This window comes from Panthera uncia (assembly GCF_023721935.1).
Source record: "Panthera uncia isolate 11264 chromosome A1 unlocalized genomic scaffold, Puncia_PCG_1.0 HiC_scaffold_16, whole genome shotgun sequence".
In the NCBI taxonomy this organism is placed as follows: Eukaryota; Metazoa; Chordata; class Mammalia; order Carnivora; family Felidae; genus Panthera; species Panthera uncia.
The window spans coordinates 67,514,266-67,536,719 of NW_026057576.1; the positions used below are offsets into that span (position 1 = coordinate 67,514,266).

At 42.1% G+C, this 22,454-nt stretch overlaps 1 protein-coding gene across 10 annotated transcripts in view; it reads right to left on the minus strand.

The window, feature by feature from the left end:
* DOCK9 (dedicator of cytokinesis 9) overlaps positions 1–22,454 on the minus strand; it is a 290,594-nt gene that overhangs the window by 175,399 nt on the left and 92,741 nt on the right. For 2 of the 10 annotated variants that reach the window (XM_049647480.1, XM_049647478.1), the window contains exon 1: positions 5,854–7,113. The exons of 6 other annotated variants lie outside the window; for them this stretch is intronic. In XM_049647480.1, coding sequence (XP_049503437.1) covers positions 5,854–5,979 — 126 coding nt within the window. In that variant the 5' untranslated portion in view covers positions 5,980–7,113. Of the gene's footprint in view, positions 1–5,853; positions 7,114–22,454 lie in introns of those variants that run through there. 2 more of the 10 variants (XM_049647486.1, XM_049647482.1) reach the window with 1 other exon arrangement.

The window sequence follows — 22,454 nt, forward strand, 5'->3', positions numbered from 1 at the left end:
AGCATTTCAGGGTTACACGGGATCATGCTGTAAGGAAATAAGATGTCTCCAGACTCTTAGGTATTCGACTAATCGAAATTTCTATATAACTTTCTGGGAAGGTGATAAAACGTGGCACCCAAAATAAGAGGGACTCCCAATACCAGTTAATCCTATTTTGTTCATGTTTCCAGCTCCTTTGGGCACAGCCGTCCTTCTCTTCGTCTGCACCACTCAACCATTGTTGTTCTGTCACTTGTAAGTTCTTATTTCTCTAAAGATTTTTAAATTTTTTAAGGGCAAGGAGTTTTTGAACCTTTGTTTTTCATCTTTATACCAATGCTAAGCTTAAGTAAATATGTTCATTTTTGTTAATGAATTGTATGTCAGTGTCCAGGTGTGAATTTTTTTTTCAACGTTTTTTATTTATTTTTGGGACAGAGAGAGACAGAGCATGAACGGGGGAGGGGCAGAGAGAGAGGGAGACACAGAATCGGAAACAGGCTCCAGGCTCCGAGCCATCAGCCCAGAGCCTGACGCGGGGCTCGAACTCACAGACCGCAAGATCGTGACCTGGCTGAAGTCAGACGCTTAACCGACTGCGCCACCCAGGCGCCCCCAGGTGTGAATTTTGAAAAACCTGACTGAAAGCCAAAAACCCTGGCTCTGCCGCTTAGTAAAGACGTAGACGTAACTTTTACCAAGTTACCCAACCTCTCTGTGCTTGGTGTCCTCATTTGTGTAAAAAAAAAAAAAAAAAAAAAAAAGGCAAAAAACCCCACAATAATAGTACTTGCCTCCTAGAATTGTGAGAATTGAAATAATCTGTTTAACAGGCTTAAAACCATGCCTGGCACAGAGCAGAGCACTATATAAATATTTTTGTTATTACTACAAAAAACAGAAGAAAGCAATTGGTACTACCTTGTCATAAAAAAACCAGTGATTGGCCACTCTGCCTCCATGTTGACGAACAACATAAGAAGCAGGGTGGTTTTGTGTGTTCTAGATAAGCAAGAATCTCAGAAAGTAAGAGTGGCTGTGCTGTAATGGATAGTGACACGGTTTTAAAAGCCCCTTCTCTGTGACAGTTTTCCATGCCTGCAAGGTTAGTCAATTCACCCCGGCCCTTTCTAAGCATGCACGTTCCAAAGATTCCTTCCCCTACGGCACCGCAAAACATGTGGCATCTTCGGGGCCTCATTCATGCTAACTGTTCATCTGAACGGTCAGGGGCCCCTATGCCTTCTGTAAAACGGGGCTAGGCCTGCTTTGGACGCTAAAAATTCAAGGACATGTCCTTCCTGGAGCTGATGATGATTTAAGTGCTGTCTGCCTAAGTGGAAAAGGATGGGTGAGATTAGCACTCACTGTGCCTAATAAATACCAGGTGAAAGCCCCTCATTAGCCAGACCTTGCCTCTTGGCGAAAGGAAGGCTGCTGGTAAGTGTAAGTCTGGCACATCGTAGGGCTTGTAAATGTGGGCTGAATAAAAAAATGAATAAACAAATCAAGGGGAAAACCAACAAGCGTAGTGAAGGCTTATGGCTCTGAATAAGTGAACGTTTCTGATTTCGTCACCCGGGAATACCTCACTACACAAAGCGTACAGGAACTTCTTTCCTTCAGCACTCAGTATTTTAAAAACAAAAAAACTACTTACAAAGTATCACCAATGTAATTAATATCATTAATCATTTCTAAAGATGCCTATAGGGCCGAAGGACTTTATAAGCATAATTGAATTAACTCAGTTACAGCCATCTGAAGTTTTATAGGATCTGTACAACAACATGATCATGGCCCATAACCTTCAACTTCAGCATCTGTGTCTTTTTTTTTTTTATTTTTTTTTTAATGTTTATTTATTTCTGAGACAAAGAGAGAGCCTGAGCGGGGGAGGGGCAGAGAGAGAGGATGACACAATCCGAAGCAGGATCCAGGCTCTGAGCTGTCAGCACAGAGCCCGACGCGGGGCTCGAACTCACAAACCCGTGAGATCATGCCCTGAGCCGAGAACTCACAAACCTGTGAGATCATGCCCTGAGCCGAAGTTGGTAGCTCAACCGACTGGGCCACCCAGGCCCCCCCCCCCCCCCCCCGCCCCGGGGTCTGTGTCTTAATTCACTCCTTTGGCTATTTCTAGAGTAAACAGAACTTCAGGGAGAGAGAAGGTTTTCCCAGGCAATACACCTACTCATCCAGCCAGAAGCTGGGCCTCCTGCCCTCAGGGTTTCTCAAGCAGTCAGCTAATCATGTGTTTATTCAGGTATCAGAAGTGAGAACTCAGGCTGGGTTTTGAATACCTGAAGAGCCCAGAAAAAATAACACAGAGAAAAGCTGTCTCTAAGAAGACATGTTTCAGAAAATACTTCATGAGTATGGCTAACACATGAAAATTCAGCTCTTCTTCATCTTCACATCTTTCAACCTCCCCAAGTCCCCAAATAAGACCTGTGCTGCAGTCCTCCGACGCCTCTCGAAAGTAACCCAGCAAAAGGGCACCACAAACGACATACCCCGGCCACTTCTGACTCTGATGCCACATCCTGTTCCTCTAAATTACTGAGCAGTAACAATGAGAATAAATTAGTTCCAGGAATTTAGAGTTGGGAGGGGATGGGTGGGCAAAAATACGTATTCAAATGGAAGCAGGGTAACTAACCTGCCGACGTCAAGAACATCCTGATTGCTCCCCTGTTAGCCATTCACACAGCCCACGAAGTCATTTTCCAATGGGGTTGGCAGTGAGCCTGCTCAGGCGTGGAGAAGTTTCACCAGGCGCTGCCTCCCCCGCTTACTGTCCCAATGAGGGGACGAGGCCCGCTTATGAAGGTGTCTGGAAGTTGAACCTTGCAGCCTTGGAAACTTCATAACGTCCAATGCTTCTCTAAGAAGCACTGGCTTTACCTAGCACCGAACAAGCAGCGACACTACTAAGGGAGCCCTTAACTGCTGCCCTGGCAGAGGAGAAACAAACATTATTGCCAAAGAAAAGCAGCAAGAGGACACTTCTGATAGAAGTTTTACAGAACAAATACTGTAAGACATATTTATAGTCAGCCCGCAAAGTCATTTTTTCAATGACTGTACCTTGTACTAATTGCAAAGAATTGGAAACAAATAACCATCAAATTATGATACTGCTATAGAACTGAGTACCATACAGCCATTAATAATGACATAAATCTATAGATGGTGACAAATGTGTTTTTGATATGTTCTGGGAGAATATTAATGCCGAAATCTATAGTATAGTACATTTTTCAAACACACATACCACAATGTTATATTTTTATACACACAGGAGAAAGTCTGAAAGTATATACACCAGGGGCACCTGGCTGGCTCAGTCAGTAGAGCATGTGATACTCGATCTCAGGGTCGTGAGTTCAAGCCCCATGTTGGGTGTAAAGATTACTAAAAAAATAGACAAAACGAAAAAGAAAGTGTATAAACCAAATAATTAATTTGGGGCACTTTTGGAGTAAAGGTAAGGGCACTTTGTTTTTCCCTATTTCTACACTATATTTCTTATTACATGCATTAATTGATTTGTGCCTTCTAAATTAGGTAACATTTTCCCCAAGGACTGATTCGTACATAACTAAAATCGGCAAAAGTTGATTTCAAAATGCTTTGCCTGGGATAAAGTAAGTTACTTACATTCAAATGTTACAAATGCATTCTCACCAAGTACGTGGGCTACTAACATAATAATGCAGAACAACAGCGCTACAACAAATAGATCTCATGACTGTGCTGGCATACTTTTTAAAAAACATCTTGAAAAAAGGCTGTATTCCAAGCAGTTTATTGAATTTTCATTTGCAGTGAGCAGCGATAATCACAAGTAAGAAGATCTGCCCTGGGCAAAGGCTTAAATATCCTTGCCTCTCTTACCCGATGTTAGCTCTTTTTATCTTGCTCACGCAGTGGAAGAAGAGAAAAAAAAACACTATCAGATAAGAAACAGTTCCTTGTTGTATCACTGTTGCCTTCACCTTTCCCTCACATCTCTCTGCAAGTGCACAGAGCCCAAGCTCCCCATGCTGCCAGCAGCTTCTGGGCCCACCAGGAGCAGCCTGCACACCCTTTACAATGGAAAAAGAACTCCCAGTGTAACTGCCTGGGGTGAGATTGACATAAACAAGTAACTGGGCTAGAAAGAGAAGGAAGTTTTTTATTAAGTAATCCCTACGCCCACCGTAGGGTTCCCACTCAGGACGCCAAGATCAAGAGCCACATGCTCAGGACGCCGGGTGGCTCAGTCGGTTAAGCATCCAACTTCGGCTCAGGTCATGATCTCTCAGTTAAAGAGTCCAAGCGCCATGTCAGGCTCTGGGCCGACAGCTCAGAGCCTGGAGACTGCTTCAGATTCTGTGTCTCCCTCTCTCTCTGCCCCTCAGTCCCCTTCTAAAAATAAATAAACATTAAAAAAAAAAAAAAAAAAAAAAAAAGAGCCACATACTCTTTCCACTGAGCCAGCCAGGTGATCCGAGAAGGAAATATTTTAAAAATCACTTGTCTGATTAAAAAAAAAAAATCACACAGCGTCTTTCTGTAGTGTATTTAAGCCTCTGGATAAATATTTCCACACATCTGGAGAAACACTGACAAAAGACTTTTAAGAATATTCACAAGGGAACCTAAACCACACCACTTCCTCCAAGAAATCATAAGCTACATCAGCTAGGAGCTTTAACCAGTTAAATATATCCAGCATGGAAGGGGCTCGAGCTGCTCAATAGATAAATGAACTATTGTGCTGGCAGAAAGAAATCCAAGATAATGAGTAACATCTCTAAACAATATACCAGGGGGAAGAAAACTAAATCCCTCGGATGAAAATCTACAGTGAAAAAGCTCGTCATATCTACTGACTTTCTCAGTTCATAGTTAGCAGTATAATTTTCAAAGCCAAACAGTATAAGGCAGCCTCACAGGTCACCGAAGAAAACAATTTAATTCAAATCCAACCCATTACAGGGAAGGTTAAGTTCAGATTACTAAAGACACTAATTGAAAATTAAGTTAATTAACTATAGCAATCGAACCTCTGTTAAAAAAAAAAATCACTATATAAAATCACTAAGTACTTGTTTAACAATCCCTTTAACAGGTCATTTGAAAGGCTCAATTGTCCCCTCTGCAGTGCATGCTGGTGGTTTTTTGCAGTTTGCTTAAAAAATTATGTGCCTTTATTGTACTAAAGAAATTCCGAGAGGGAGCACAGCCTACTCATTGATGATAACAACACAACCATTTTTCACATTCCTGCCTTACACAGTCTACCCAGAGCACTTTGAATTTATCCCAACTACCCGGAGTTTAGCTAATGATAAGAAGGGAACAGAAACTTTTCCAGCAATTGGTTCAAAGTTTAGGTTATTTCTTACTTTGTTCAAGGCTACCCTATTAAAATGCGTGACTGAGAACGCATGTGACTTCATTATGTTCCTTAAACCACCACCCCCATGTCATCTTAATTTTCACAACCATATAAATACATAATGTAAACACGTTTTCATCTTGCAAAGGACTTCTTTGCCAACCCTGTGGAAAGCATTTGCAATGCGCCTCCCTGGGTTTATGTTTGGCCACGCTGCTGCTAGGTGGGACATAATTTTGAACAATACAAAGTTGTTCTATACAAAGCAGCCTCCTGGAAACCACATTCGCCCAGAAAATGTCAACATTATCTTTCCTCCCAAAGAAAAATCAAAGTGCAACCAAAGAGAATCTGCAGAAGGAAGGAGAGAGTTCGCGAGAGGCAGAACAGAGCAAGTTTTAAAACCAGAGTGCCAGAAGGCAGTGGGTGCGCACCCACGGGAAAAGCACCCGGTGGAGAAGACAACAGACGACCCCTCTCACCAGCACTGGCCCTGGGCTCTCCGCTTCCACTTCCCCGGGAGCCGCATCCTTGCGCTGCAGGGGGGATTCAATCACCAGCTCCTTTTTGACGCTTCGACTGCTTGTCCTGCATTTATCAGCCTGCATTCTCGGCTGGAAACACAAATCAGACAGTCTGCAACAGGGACAGCTGCGAGTCCCTGGCAGTGCGAGGCACACGCATGCCACCGGCCCGAGGAAGGAAAGGAAGCTGGCTTCCCGAGTGCAGTGGTCAGCCGGCTGGCTGGGTCGGCAGGGCCCGCGGGGGTAGGAGGGCAGGCCAGCGAGGGCCGGCCCCCAGGGCTGTTACTACTGCTCAGAAAATGGGAGGTTCCCACACGCCGGCCGCAGGAAAACAAACCCGAACTGTACAACACACAGTGTGCTGCCTCTCTGATAAAGACCGGCCTCATTGTGTCGGTTCCGCACGGCGTGGGCCACATGGAGCCGAATCAAAACAGTGCAGTGTTTAAAAGAAAATAAGTCACAGTTAGACTCTTTCATGATTACTTCAAATCTGAAGCTCCTGGAGTTGAAGACACAGCTAAGTTGTCTGGGCGTTCTAAAATTCCTGTTGTTTCTGGATGCTTTCCTCCACGGTTAGGGCTAAACACCAAATGCTTGGCTGGTGACCAAAACAGGGAAGGGCAAAGAGTGAGGGGTTCCCATAACCTGCATGTGTAGGTGTGCAGGTGTAAGGAAAGAGTTTCCCCCGCAAGATAGACCTCAGCACGTGAAACTTAATTTATCTATTTTATGCCACAAAGACGAGGTCATCAAACAGTTTCATGGGACGCTACATATCATGGTAAATGCTTTTCTTAAACAGAATATTACTTTAAATCAACAGGTGCATGGGTAATGAGCCCAGGATTGGAAACTGAGAGGATCACAGTAAAAATATAAGGCAGGGTCTCTCCCTTCAAGAAAAGTCAGAACTAGTTGGGAAGGCAAGGTGAATACACATCATATATGACAGATTAATATAATTAATACAGAGTTACACAAAAGCACAGGAGAGTAGCTGGGTCACCATCCCATGCTTCAACGGTGATAGCACCCAAAATGTGTTTTCCCAAAGCCTGCTATTTCTTCACATTATTAGTGGAATAAGTTTTTAATCATTTAAAAATCTAAAGGAAAAACTAAAACAGAAGTCTTAAGGAATTTATTTAAAAATTACACGGAAAATGAGTGTTAAAATGGGATTGATACTAATCTGCACATCTTGGGATCCTGCAAAACTTCTCCCAGTTAGTTACTCTGCTTATTTCCTTGAAATCAGAGGATTTAGTAACAGTAGATAATAAAAGTAGTAGTAATAATAAGTAAACAATGGAACTAAGTATTATTTAGCAAAAATAGGTGCCATAAGGTATATTACCCAAGGAAATGCATAAACTATCATAAAAGATACAGGTACAAGGCTCCCGCTTTCCAGACAAAGTATTTGAGGCAGGAAGGGCTCAGAGGGGCATCACCAGAGCCAAGACGGTGCTCTACGCCCCCGTGTCCTCTTTTTTTCCCACCATGGCCTGCCGAGCCACTCCAGTCTTTATCACTCAAACACCAGGAATCCTGAGTGTGAACATTAATTGTGTAATCAGTCACAAGGGTTCAACTAGTCCATTAAAAAATTAAGTTTCTACAATTATTTTTTTTTTATATTTTATTTTAGAGAGAGAGCATGGGTAGGGGAGAGGGGCAGAGGGAGGGAGGGAGAGGAAGAGAGAGAGAGAGAGAAAGAGAGAGAGAGACAGAGAATCCCAAACAGGCTTCATGCTCAGCGCAGAGCCCAACTTGGGGCACAATCTCACGACCCTGATATTGTGACCCGAACCAAAATCAAGAGTTGAACACTCAACTGACTGAGCCACCCAGGCTCCCCTACAATAATTTTTTTAACTACTCCATTTCTCAACCTTGGCTCATCTTTCAAGGTAAATATACACCCACTTGCCAAATCTAGGTTCGAAAATAATATGATATATGAATTTTAAAACTCTATCTTCATAAAGTTACAAGAGGACAAAAAAAAAAAAAAACAAACCCCAAAACACAGAGCTTCAGTTACATAAATACAGAATTAAAGTAGCAGTTAAATAAAAACTTATAAATGTCCTATAAATCAGAAGAGGCAAGAAAGTCTGAAGCCACGGAGTCTCAGTTAAGTACAGCATAACCAACAACTTGAGCAACTTTTTGAATTCGCTTGAGAAGTTGTAAATAACCCAATTCTTCCTCAATTCCCCATCTTCCTTAATTCACTGGCAGATCAGGACTTTGAGAGAAATGCTACCCTGTGTATTTAGTTAAAATACTCTGACATTCTGGGTGTCTGGGTGGCTCAGTGGGTTGAATGTCCGACTTCAACTCAGGTCATGATCTCACAGATCATGAGTTCCAGCCCCGCATCGGGCCCTGTGCTGACAGCACAGGGCCTGGAGCCTGCTTTGGATCCTCTGTCCCTGCCCCACCCCCACTCATGTGAGCACACGTGTTCTGTCTTCTCCCTCCCTCTCTCAAAAATGAATAAACATTAAAAAAAAAATACTCTGACATTCTGTAAGTAATGAATAGGAACTTAAACAGTTGTTTGTTGTATGAACACTACAAGTGTCCAGCATGGATAATTTAAGTAATCTTTGTAACAACCAAGCAGGTAACATGATTATCCCTATTTTACAGATGCAGAAACTGATGTACAGAGGGGTTCCACATGTGCAGAAGGTGCTACAGTGAACGGGGACAATATGGATCCAGTGTACACACTCTTAACCAAGATACTATGAACCAATTGTCTATTCCAATTATGCCAACTGTTAAAAAGCAAAATATGGAAAAGCTACTGATCAGCAATTAAAGATAAAGGCAGCATCTGGGTTTAGTCCCATCAAGGTAATGTAGTGAAGAGGTAAAAAGGTAAAAATGGCATAGCACAGTGCCAGGTACATAGGAGGTATTCATTTAATGGTAATTACTGTTATTGTTGTTATTCCCAGCTGAAGAAATTAGCCTTCATCTTAAATTCAGGGCTTTGGCTATGTGATCTAAAATGACAGTTTCACCAACCATATTGTGACAATACATTACAAAGTGCTTCAATTTAAAATCAATTGCTCTTGGGATGCCTGGGTGGCTCAGTCGGTTAAGTGTCCGACTGCGTCTCAGGTCATGCTCTCGCAGTCCATGAGTTTCAGCCCCACATTAGGCTCTGTGCTGACAGCTCAGAGCCTGGACCCTGCTTCCGATTCTGTGTCTCCTTCTGTCTCTGCCCCTCCCCGACTTGTGCTCTATCTCTGTCTCTCTCTCTCAAAAATAATAAACATTAAAAAGTCTTTAAAATTTTTTTTAATTTAATTAAGTTAAATAATTAATTAAATTAAATTTTAATTAAAATTTGTTAATTAAAACATTTCTTGAATCAACTGCTCTTGGGGTGCCTAGGCAGCTCAGTCAGTTGAGCATCTGACTTCCACTCAGGTCATGATCTTGCAGTTCACGAGTTCAACCCCATATTGGGCTTGTTGCTGTCAGCGCAGAGCCCACTTTGGATCCTCTGTCCATCCCCCCCCCCCCCCACTGGCACTCTCTCTTTCAAAAATAAATAAACATTTTTTTAAAAATTAATAAAATCAACTGTTCTTTACTCTTTGCTGCTTATGACAGCTGCCTTCTAACAGTCATCTTGAACCCCACATACTCATCCGATGAGCCAGGCATCTCCTTCTTACAGTTTTCCTGTATTTTTCAAAATTTTAGCAATAAATTGATATTTCTTTTGTAATCAAGGAAAAACTTTAAATTGGCTCTGAGCTTCCAGGTAGCCAGGACATTACGGCAAACACCATCAGTTCCCTAATTCATATCACCAAAAGGCGAAAATGTACCAAGCTGTAAGGCAAGAAAAAAAAAATTTTTTTTAAGCTTCTCATGCAGAGATTTGCATAAGAAGGGACTGATTAATATACTAGGTTCTCAACATGTGTATAGGAAATGCAGCCGCAAAGTTCACAATGCTTTCTCACCATGATCTCAGAGCATTATACTTAAATCCTGGGTAAAGGAAAGCAATTCTTTTTTTTTTTTAATTTTTTTTTTTTTAATGTTTATTTATTTTTGAGACAGAGAGAGACAGAGCATGAACGGGGGAGGATCAGAGAGAGGGAGACACAGAATCTGAAATAGGCTCCAGGCTCTGAGCTGTCAGCACAGAGCCCGACGCGGGGCTTGAACTCACAGACCGCGAGATCATGACCTGAGCCGAAGTCGGCCGCTCAACCAACTGAGCCACCCAGGCGCCCCAAGGAAAGCAATTCTAAGAGCAAGATGGTCTTGTAATCTATCACCTTCAAATGGTCCAATTTATGAGAAGGAAATTCTCAGGACTTAGAGGAATGGAGTTACTATTGCCAGCTTTCCTGCTTCATAACTTCTCAGGCTATGTCAAGTGCCCTGGTTCTGTTCTGCTCATTTGGGACAATCAAATGCTTTAGAAGTCTGCCAGTCTAGGAGAGTTACACGGTATAGTATTTAAGTCCATAACCTAAACCTCCAAGTAGGATGTGGTTTCTCTAAAGGGTTCGTGAGATCGATATCTAAGGACATGAGAGTGACATCTGGTCAGAGCAGTCACAAGAGGAAATGCCATCTTAGAAGGATGGGAAGTAGGTGGCCAAGGTGTTCTTTGCAACATTTCAAAGAACAAGGTATATGCTGGACCTCTGGATTCAAGTCCACCAACATTCACTGAGCTCCTGCTATCCAGCAGCCTCTAGTTCTTTCATATGTTACCTGGTTTAACTCTTACAAGAAAAAACAAAAACAAAAACACAAAAAAACCCATCTACTAACATTATCAAAGGTATAGAGTTTTACTGTTTAAACAGAACAGAGTAAACCCTGTGGGAAAGTAGGAACACTTCAGAAGAAGGATGGAATGAATGCTTCTGTATAATGAGTTTCAGTTCTCAGATTTTAATATTTATTCAAATACAGATTGGGTACACAAAACCATGAAAACTTTAGAGAAGATTTATGGAAATTTCCAAGGGCAATTTTTTACCATAAAGAAGGCTAACTTTAGATTCTACAGCTCCCAACTTCCCCCTCCCACTTGTAAGATCAAGCTCCGTCATATTTTGAAAAGCAAAGAGTTTACAACCCTCTCACCCAGGATTCCTACACATGCCTTAAGACCAGTTTAAATGCCACCTTGTTCCTGCTAGCCAGGATTGATTAGCTCCTCTTCTAGCAACCCTGTGGGCATTGCTTTTACTTACCTCTATTTTGGAGCTTTTCACAGTCCACCTTTTATTAACTTTGTATGTGTCACACTCTTCAGTGAGACTATAAATTCATGAGGGCAAGAACTAGATCTTAACCACCTTTGCATCTCCAGCGTCTTAAGTACTGCAGGCACTCAAAATGCATTTGCTGAATTCAGTGCTTATGTTAGTTTTGTGTCACTGGTTATCTTTAGTTCTAAAGTAAAATTTAGTAGTTGTAGAAATATGCAAACATTTTCATTTGTTAATGGCCCAAATTAAGGCAAAAGCATTTAACTGTTAATAAACTGAAACCCAACAGACCATTTACTAATTAAAATGTTCCTTTCTCCCAGCTAAGAAAATATTATCCTGCAAAACTTGCTAGACACTTTTCAGACAAAGGTACACTTGGAAACAGTATAATTGAACCTTTAAGAATGCAAATAATTTTTTTTTAGCAATGAATTATATAAAATTTAAAACTGCATTTTGCTGTAGCTAATAATCACATAAGGAGTAACTCATACGAGGAATAAATATCAATTACCTCAAGAAAATTTCCCACTCTTCTATTAGGGGCTCTTGGCATATCAGAAGGATATTTAAAACATAACAATTAACTTTAAAGGCTATATATATATATATATATATATATATATACATACACACACCTTTAAGGTATGTATAAAGTATATTTAAATAAAATATATACATATAAAGACATAAACATAATTTGGGGTAGATTTACATATATATTAAACATATGTCTAAATATTAAACAACTATATATGTATATGTACATATATACATATAGACTACACACACACACACACGTAGTCTCTACTCCAAAGTAATCATCTGTTTTCTCTTGTTCTGGGACAGTGAAACAGCAAGCACAAATTAAGAAAAATTGCAAAAAGGAGCAAATGATAGATTTTCCAGTGTATTGTCCCTGGTCAGATCGCAGGCCAAAGAAAAGAAAGGGTGTCAGGAAAATTATCTGCCCTCCTGAGAGAAACAAAAATATAGGATACAGAAGGCACAAGAAGCAGCAAAACAACAGGGAGTGGAAGTCACAGATGCAGGACACAAAGTGATAGTTTGGAAGAGGTGGAAGAGGGATATAGTGATGAAAAGGGCAACAGATGTGGGAGCAGGTAGAGATGGGAGAGGAACAGGTTTTCTGCATCAGAACCTTGGGGCCTCTTTGAAAAGTTAAAATAAAAAAAAAATCTGATAGGGGCACTGGGTGGCTCAGTCAGTTAAGCATCGGACTCTTGATTTCAGCTCAGGTCATAATCTCAACAGTTTGTGGGATCGAGCCCCATGCAGGGCTCTGTGCTGGCAGTACTGGGATTCTCTCTCTCCCTCTCTCTCTCTCTCTCTGCCCCCTCCCATGCACTCATGTGCTCTCTCTTGCTCTCTCTCTCAAAATAAATAAATAAACTTTTAAAAATCTGATATAAATTCTGATGCTCACCTCAACTTTTTTTTTTTTTGTCATCAGAGATCTAATCAAATGATCACAGAAATAGAATATGCATCATCATCTAGTCTAGTGGTTCTTAGCCTGGAACTCAAGGCTGAACTTGGGGGGGGGGGTCCATGAACCCTCAAAAATTACATTCAAAATTTCGTGTGTTTGTGATTTTTCTGAGGAGAGGCCACCAGAGTTTATCTAACATTCAGAGGAGGGGCCAAGGGAAGATCATCCACTCACAGAATAAGGAAACTGAGGTCCAGAGAAATGAGCTAGAGAGCCAACCAAAGTTTGGGGATACAAAGCTCTTCACTCTAGGAGGTTCAAATTCTATTTAAGTAGAGACAACAACAGCAATTTAAACACCAGGCACCAGTTAAAAAAACAAGCCATCCAATGGCAATCACCACTGTCAACACCTACAGTCTGCTCATTTGTTGAGTGATGGCCAGTCAGCAAGTGGGTCATTACATGAAATGTCATGCCAGATGCACAACCCAAGGCCAATAAAGTATACCTCCAAAACAGGTCAAATCACCAATCCAAACTATTTTCTGAGAACTTTTAATGACATTGAGAAAATGCCCACAGTAATACACACATACAAGACTCAAAATAAACATATGACTGCTGATTAACTCTGGTATGTGAGACTATCAGTAATTTTTTTTCTCTAAACCCTTCCCAAATTTTCATCAAAAGCACTTATTACCTCTATATTCAGAAAAAAAAAATGAATATGCTGTATTGTAAGATAATGGTATAGAAAAAGCTCACATTGAGGTTTTAGCCCCCACTATACCACTCAACAGCTGTGTGATATTAGAAAAGTCACTTCAGGGGCGCCTGGGTGGCTGAGTCAGTTGAGCAACTGACTCTTGATTTCGGTTGAGGTCATGATCTCACGGTTTGTGATATCCAGCCCCACGTCAGGCTCTGCGCTGATAGCATGGAGCCTGCTTGGGATTCTCTTTCTCTCCCTCTCTCTCTCTCTCTCTCTCTCTCTGTCAAAATAAATAAATAAACTTAAAAAAGAGAAAAAAAAGTCACTTCACCTGTCTGGGTCCCACAAACTTCACCTATAAAACGAAGGACTTACACTAAAAAATCTTACAGCTCTACAGGTCTATACTAACCACTAAAACTTCCTTTATTGATTAGTTTCAGGGAAAATAAACCACTACAATAAATGATAAACATTTCAATATCTCATTTCCCCACTACACACAAAAGAAAAACACAAAGACTAAATAGTAAATGTTTCTAAATGCAGAGGACCCTTCTCCAGAGGAGCAGGGACAGAGGTGAGGGGCTGGCAGATGACAAGGACCACAGGATGTTCTATCAGTGAGGAAGGATGTCACGGGGAGGCCGGCTGCCCTCTCCACACAGCTCTGGGATAAGCCCACAGTACTGGGACAGCAGAGCACAGGCTGTGAAGAAGGCTCTGTTTTCAGATGAGGCAATTAAGATGGAGAGTCCTTCATTTCTAGAGACTGTTCTCTGGTACTGGGGGTGCGAATTTAGGACAGCAACTTCACCACCCTGGGGGCCCCAGGTCCCTCACCTGGAAAAGAGGGATCAATGTCCACGATTAAAATTCTAACCAGATTGAGTACATTCCCAAGACCCAAGTGGGTAATGGATGTGTCCCACTGTGTGCAGGAGTACTGCACGCAGCCACAAATATTCAAGAAGCCTCCCAGTAAAGACAGCCTCACCTCCGCCCATGACATCCCCTTTCCCCTGCTTCCACTTTTCCACAGCCTCTATCACTATCTGGCATTCTGTATTCTATTTTCCTTATTTGTTCCATGTCTGTCTAATCCCAATTACAAAAAAAAAAAAAAAATCAAAGGCAAAGAAGCTCTGTGAGGGCAGAGATTTTTGTCTATTTTGTTCACTGCTCTATTCCCAGGTCCTAAAACAGAGTAGATGCTCAAAAGATATTTCTTGAATGGATTTAGAAGAGTCAGGATCCCCACAGTCTGGAAATGGAACTTTTACACTCTGCACACCAATAGTTTTTCTGTAAACTGTCAGTTTATTTTAATCACAATAATGATACCTCAGCCAGCAGTGTCAAAGATTTGGTTTAGAGGTGGAAATTTACAAAGCAAAGGAAAACATAATGTTCTTGGGATTTTTCTCAAGAAACGAAACTCCTGACCCGAGTTACGGAGGCCTGGCCAGCCACACAGCGTCACCCCTGATGGAGGTGTCCCAGCACATTTTATCTACCCTTGTCAGCTTTAAGCACTGCAGAAAGGGTGGCGGGTATGTGGTGTGTACACAGCAGGCGATCCATAAATGTTTGCTCATAGAATAAATGAAGAAATTGCCTCATCTTGGTTTGATTCATCACAAACCCAAGCCTCACGGAAGTTCAAATGAAGAATTTTCTAACTTTCCTCCCTACGTGCCAAAGGTTGAGGTTAAGGGCCAGATAATGTATGCTTGGTGAGAAAAACAACCAAAAGCTTTTTTTTTTTTTTAAGCACTAAAGTTTTTCCTTCTAAATAAAATGCTTTATTCGGTTATAAATGGAAGACAAACGTCCATTCTTTCACTTCTCCCCATATCCACCCCCCAAAGCAACCTAATGAAAACCGCAAATGACCACCCTCCAAGTTTATTGGTTCTGTAAAATCTTTGTGTAGGTTAACTTCACTTAAAGAGAGTTCCATCAGTGCTACTAAGGCTCAAAACTGGTGGACCAGGGCGCCTGGGTGGCTTGGTCGGTTAAGCACCCAACTCTTGATTTCAGCTCAGATCATGAGCTCGTGGTTCGTGCGATCAAGCCCCATGTTGGGCTCTGCCTGACCTCGAGGAGCCTTCTTGGGATTCTTGCTCCCTCTCTCTGCCCCTCCCCCACGCACACAAGCACACCCATGCTCTCTCAAAATAAATAAGCAAATGTTAAAAAAAAAACACAAAACTGGTCGACCACCTTGATTTATAGATGATGGGGATGGGGCTAGCTGGCAGAGGGCACAGGGCTCTGATTACTCCCTGGTGTCATAGTTCATGGCCATCAGCCACCTATCCTGGGGCAGGAGAGAGGACAGGCCTCCAGGCAAAAGCAGGACACCTACTTCTGCAAAAAGGAAAACACCCCCCAGCTGCAAGGGGAAAGTCCACCAGGAGGAAATTTGGCAAAGTGAGTTATGGAGTACCCCCTAGTGCTTCTGGCCTAATTTAGCTTGCGTTTAAAAGACAGTGACCATTTACAATAATACCGGTTCCCTAACAATAATTGGGAAATCCCCACCTTTAAAAAGCAGATTACGTGCCCTGCATAAGATAAACTCATCAGGAGCAAAGATGATGTATCCCTTCTCATCCTGCTGCCTAAAGGATGGTTTTCCACTTCTTCCAAGCTCATTGTGATTGATTTCCTATGTGAAATCAAGAGGCTGCCAAGGAATAGAAAACAAACCCAGTTTTAGGGGACTCAAACGTCATTCCTGGACAACACATCCTGACACGTCAAACTTTCCCCCATGTGTGCTTGCAAAAATATGGAACTAATTTAAATGAATTTCTTCATAGATAAGCTACAAATAAAGGGACCAAGGCAGGAGATACAAACACAGTGCATGGGAAGGGTCACATGCCAAGGAAGACACCAAGGTTTGCCTCCTCTGCACCTGCCAAATCAAAACACACACACTTAGAAACTGATGGTGGTGGTGGTGGTGACAGGGATGGTGACAGGAATGGTGACAGAGCTGTAGCCACCTTTGCTCCTTTACTAAAGTTGTTTGAATAGTCCTGTTACTTCTGCTACATTTCGGTGGTTTTATTTTATTTCAGCTGCCCCCTCTCAAACAAGGAGAAAAACTCAAACAAGGGGAAGAATATGGTTAAAAGAAAGAAAGTGATGTTTAATCAGGTTCTGAATACTGGAACACTAGTGGCTGTGAATATTCTTCCAGTGGCCCTTTCATAAAAAGAGCCCAGGTCTTGAAGTCCCTCTGATGATTCAAAAATAGGGTAAACACAAAACAAACAAGGCTTCCATGTCACACAGAGCACTTAGGAACTCTCCAGGCACACACTTCCATTTATGCTTTGCCAAGACCAAAATCTATAAGCCAATACTTATTATTATTATTTTATAACTGTCACACAAGAATCTCAACACAAAGAGAAGAGGAAAGGGAAGATAATGAGTAACCTGGGGGATGGCAGAGGTGGGCAAGGAAACCATTACCCGAGTCCCTACTAGGTACTAGGCCCCCAACATACATTCTCATTTAATTCAGATCAATATTTTATTTTATGTTATGTTATGGTATGTTATTTTAGAGAGAGAGTGAGTAGTGGAGAGGGGCAGTGGGGGTGGGGGGGAGAGAACCCCAAGCAGGCTCCATGCTCAGCACAGAGCCAGAGTCGGGGCTCGATCCCACAACCCTGGAATCATGACCTGAGCCGAAATCAGGAGTTGAACACTCAACCAACTGACTGGTTCAATTTAACCCTTATAATAGTAACACTATATTAGGTGTTTTTGTTTATAGAAACTGGTGTTCCTATAAAGTTAATAACTTACCTTAAGTTTGCATTAGTTACTATGCTTTGGAGCTATGTTTCAAAATCAATCTTAAATCTGGTAACTAAATAGATCAAAATTTTTATTTAAGTTTTATTTCAAACATAATTTCATCTCCCTTTTGAACAGAAATCTCCTTAGGGGAGCCACTTAAATTTAATGTTAATAGCAGTTGTGTCTGAACTATGGAACTAATGCTTTTATTTTCCTTTCTTTCTACTTATCTATATATTCAAAACTTCTCTCAAGCATGTGTTACTTTAAACACATTCAAAAACTTTTTTAAAGCCATTTATTTACTATTTGGAAAATTTTTAAAAATTCATGTCCACAAAGTAGCTAATACACATAACATGTTCCTCCAGGGGCACAACTTGTGGGGACGTTAGTGAGGTATCCAATTCAGGAATAGAATTTAAGAAAGCACCAAAACTCAGTAAATAATATAGATAAAATTCAATGAAATTCTCAAAAAATCAAAAATAATAGCCCCCAAAAAATGCCACGATAAATAAAACTTGAAATGAAAATGGGTTCGGTATAAATGAACTTTATTGCCTCAGGCTCCAGCACGGCTCTGCTCAGCGAGGGCTTACTCTGGGCCCACCACTGTGATACACAGGATAGTTATTCCTCCATCAACCCTGAGACAGGTACTCTTATTTTACAGAGGAGGAAACTGAGGCACGAAAGTTAAAGAGTTAGTCCAAGGTCACAGAACTAGTTCAAGGTCACAGAGCTGGTACATGGCAAAACCACTTTAAACAGGGTAATAAGGGGTCATTTGTACTTTCCTGGAGCATAAACATAAAATCAAAGTCTGTTTAAAACTGCTCTCGGGGCACCTGCGTGGCTCAGTCGGTTGAGTGTCCGACTTCGGCTCAGGTCATGATCTCACAGTCTGTGGGTTCGAGCCCCGCATCAGGCTCTGTGCTGACAGCTCAGAGCCTGGAGCCTGCTTCAGATTCTGTGTCTCCCTGTCTCTCTGCCCCTCCCCCACTCACACTTTGTCTCACTCTGTTTCTCAAAAATAAATGTAAAAAAAAAAAAATTTTTTTTTTAAAAAACTGCTCTCCAAGCAAGCAGCTTGTCAGATAAAGATTTAAACTCAAGCTCAACACACATTCTTCTTCCTTAGATGATTAAGTGATTCAGTGGCAATTTGGGCAAAGAACCAAACCCCCATCTACTAAAACCTCTTTTCTTTTGTTTAATTGTTCACACAGAGGTGAAACCTCCTAATCATTCAAAGTTTGGAACAGAGAGAGGGAAAGGGAAAATGTGAGAGCAAAGACTTTCCTCTCGCTCTAATTCCCCACAGGAAAGACACTAGAAACAGGCAGTATAACCTGGAGATCTGCCTCCTGAGGCAGGGCAATCTCTCCACGTGCTGAACTGTGATGAGCCCCAGAGACAACCCTTGCTCCCCCCCCCCACTCCCCCCACCCCGAACCTGCAGGGCAACAAGGCGCAGAGGCCCTTGTGGTCTCCTTGCCCTCCTCACCACTGCCTGCCCAAGACCTTACAAAGACCACTGATTGTCTGTAATGCCTCCCCATGCCTCCAGAAATGCTACCCATTAATCTGGAATATTCCCTTACCACCTCCTGATTTTAACCTGTCAAATGCTTGCTCACCTCTGTATGATGCAGATTCCAGAAAACACCCCAAACTGCTCAATTGGAATCTTGAGCTGAGACCTGTGGGCCTGCGCAGCACCCAGGTGAGACCTCTTAGAGGCATTCATCCATCTATGTCTGAGAATCACAGATCCTCATTTATTAACTTAAAAGAGACAAGAACACCCACGATGTTTAAACACAGATCCATAACAAGGAAATGTGGATGGGTTCCCGGATATGTCTCTGTGCAGGTATGACACAGATGATTGTCCTTGGCTGAAAGCAAGGGGTGGCGTAAGGATGAGGCCAAAACGCTTACTATTCTCCACAGGATGGAACACACACCCTTGGCCTTATCAAGATGCCATGGCAGGCTTTGACTCATTAGTGACTGATCATTTCTATTTACCTGGACTTTGGGGAAAAACACAAATTTGTGCGTAGATTCTTCCACCAGAATTACCCTTCACTCACCTTCCTCTCTCCTTTTCCCCTGGGCCCCTATCAGAATGAAATGCCTTTCAATTTCGAGCCAATGAGAAAGAACCTACAGAGCAGGACAAGCTTCACACGTCTCTGAAATACTTTTAACAGTATGATCACAGACTGAAACACCTGCTTATTAGCAGGATAGTTTCCCAAAGAGAACACAGAACAAAACCAACCCTAGGGTTTTGTTGCCTGGAATCCCTTCTCAAACACCTTGTTTGCCAGCTGAGTTAGAAGCTCTCACTCGAGTTCAAATTTGTGACCCTACGGTTGCTAACTGAAAGCAATGAAGCAATCTCTTTAGAGAAAGGCAACTGCATGTGTAAGGATTTCCTTTCTCCTGCCATTAGAGGAATAAGATGCCAAAGTTACATCCTCCATATGTATCCTCCACAATTCACTGCAATTAGGCCAGTAATGAAAAATATACCCCTTACCCAATATTATAGGTTCAACACACTATTATTTTCCCCTTTTAAACAGAATCTCTTACTCAGATGTGTACATTAGATTGATGACAACTTTCATGAGCCTTCAATGCTGATTTAAGACCTGAAGGCAGTAAAATAAACAAAAAATCTCAAACAAGTTTTGTTTGGTAGCATTTTTAAATGGAGACTATGTTAACACTTCCCCAACATCTCATTTTGAAATAACTGCAGCATATACTACAATGTGTGTTCACTGATTTCGAGGCAAACATAGGACTTCTGGGTTTATTGCAATAGATTTAAATCAACCAAAAGGGTCAGCAGATCCAGCTCCCCAGACCTGACATGCCACCTCCAAGTCTCTACTTGTCTTGGGGACACAGGCTCATCAAATTAGGACACCAAACTGTCTGATGGTCAAGTTCTTTTCGGCTCAGATTTTCTGTAATTCAGTGATACATATTACCACTGTGGCTAGCTGGGCTTCCTTCAACCTTCTACTATGACAGTAATATTGTCACATTCTGAGCGACCCGGCATTTATTACATAAGAGAACTTCTTAGGAACATTCGTGAAAGTAGTCAATGGAACGCTCTCTGTATTTACTCATTAATCCATTTGTGAATGAGCTGATTCATGCATTAACTCCCCTGTCTGCTCAATTAATCACTCAGCAGGCATTTGCTAACCACAGGGCACTGTGCAGGACTGAGAGGTGAGGAGCACACAATCCAGTGGGGAGCAAGTAACTTCAATACCACGAGTGGCAGAAGAAACAGGCTAGGCCTGTGTTGGCCAGTATGACAGCCATTGGCCACATGGGGCTACTGAGCATTTGACATTCGACTAATCAAACTGAGATAAGCTCTACATATAAAATACACACTGGATTTCAAAGGCTTTGTATGAGAAAAAACGTAAAGTATCCTATTCGTAAGTTTTTACTGATACATGTTGGATAAGACTTTGAATATACTGGGTTAAATAAAGCATACTATTAAAATTAATTTCATCTGTTTCTTTTTACTGTTTTTTTAGTGTAAAATTCCATATGTGACTGGCATTATTTTTTTATTGAACAGTTGCTGGGCTAGATGCTCCCAATCCTGGGTTCTCTTCCTGGTCAGACAGAAAGACCACCGTTTCCAATTTCCTCAGACAGCATTAAGCTACTGCCATTTGGTTGCAGGAAGAGTTGAGGAAAGACAACCTCTCAAGAACTCTCCGGATAAGCTTCAGAGATGAGGTGCATGTGAAAGGCGCCTACACATGTGGGTCTCAAACTCCGTTGTGTCAGAATCACTCAGAGAGCTGTTACAACAGACTGCCCGGCCCTCTTCTATGCTCTCTAGGCTGCTGGAGCTGGGAGGGAGACCTGTGTTGGCCCTCCTCCGGGACTGAGGGGCTGCCACAGCCTCACTGTCCCACGGCTGCCTCCAATGCAGCAGGTCTGGAGGCGCTCCTGATGTTGCTCATCTGGGGATGCACCTTAAAAACCAGGGTCTTAAAGGGTAAGCAAGCCTTCGTCAAGCAGTGAAGATTACAAGAGGCATTCCAGGGAAAGGAACCACGTATACAGAAAGGTTCGGAGGGTTGGAGGAACATGGTGGGTTGGAGAACAGTAAGACCTGAAGTGAAGAAACATCATAGGGCCTGGGAGAAGGGGGGCATGGAGAAAAGCAGAGACTTCCATTCCGCGGTCAGGAGTTTGAATTCTCCCTCCTTAATAACATTGCATTTTTTGTTAATGTTTATTTTCAAGAGACAGAGACAGAGCATGAGAGGGGAAGGGGCAGAGAAAGAGACACACACAGCATCCAAAGCAGGCTCCAGGCTCTGAGCTGTCAGCACAGAGCCCGACAGGGGGGCTCAAACCCACAAACAGTGAGATCATGACCTGAGCCGAAGTCAGACGCTGAACCGACTGAGACCCCCTCCACCGGGCACCCCCCACTTCCTCAATAAAGCAGAGCTTTCCTTTCCACAGCATATGCAGTAATAAAAATAATTAACATAAATATGAGTAACTGCTAATACTTCAATTTCCTACCAAATTCCCGGGAAAATGACAGGGGTACAGTACAGTAATTTTACCCCTGTGGGCCAAATGTGAGACTCCAAATTCCTAATTCTTGGGCCAACCACCTAGCTAGTATAATCTTGTTATGTTACCTGAGAAACGATGTCACCACCATCTAGCTGCCATGTTTGCGCCATAAGCAGAGTAACACTTGCCTTCAACCTACTTCACAGAAACGTTTGGGAGATTAGATGTGGAAATAAAAAAAAAATATGCATTCCTAGGAAAAGGTATATGATTGACATGCAAAGAGCGTCTATTATTTTAACCAGGTACTACCCAAGCTGGGGAGATACAAATGGCTGTTGTGGAAAGAAGCAACCAGAACTGACAAATACCACAGAGGAAGGCAGGGACTATGAGGAACAGCATAACTTCACTAGGAATCCTTTCCAGTGGTACCATTTCAAGTGCCTGTGCCCTCCTTCCCACTGTTCAGGACAGACGGAGGGGGGGGGGGGGGCGGGGGGAGCAGTTTCCAACTCACTCAACTGGATTAAAAGCCAGATGTTGGCGCCCTCTGAGTAGCTATAAAATATGGCGGTAGAAGAGAGAACCTCTAAAGTCACCATTTGTACTGTACCCAAATGAATGCTGGTGAAAAGATTTTAGTAAGTGTTTTTCTTTCTAACAGCGTAAGAAGGGAGAGTTCTGT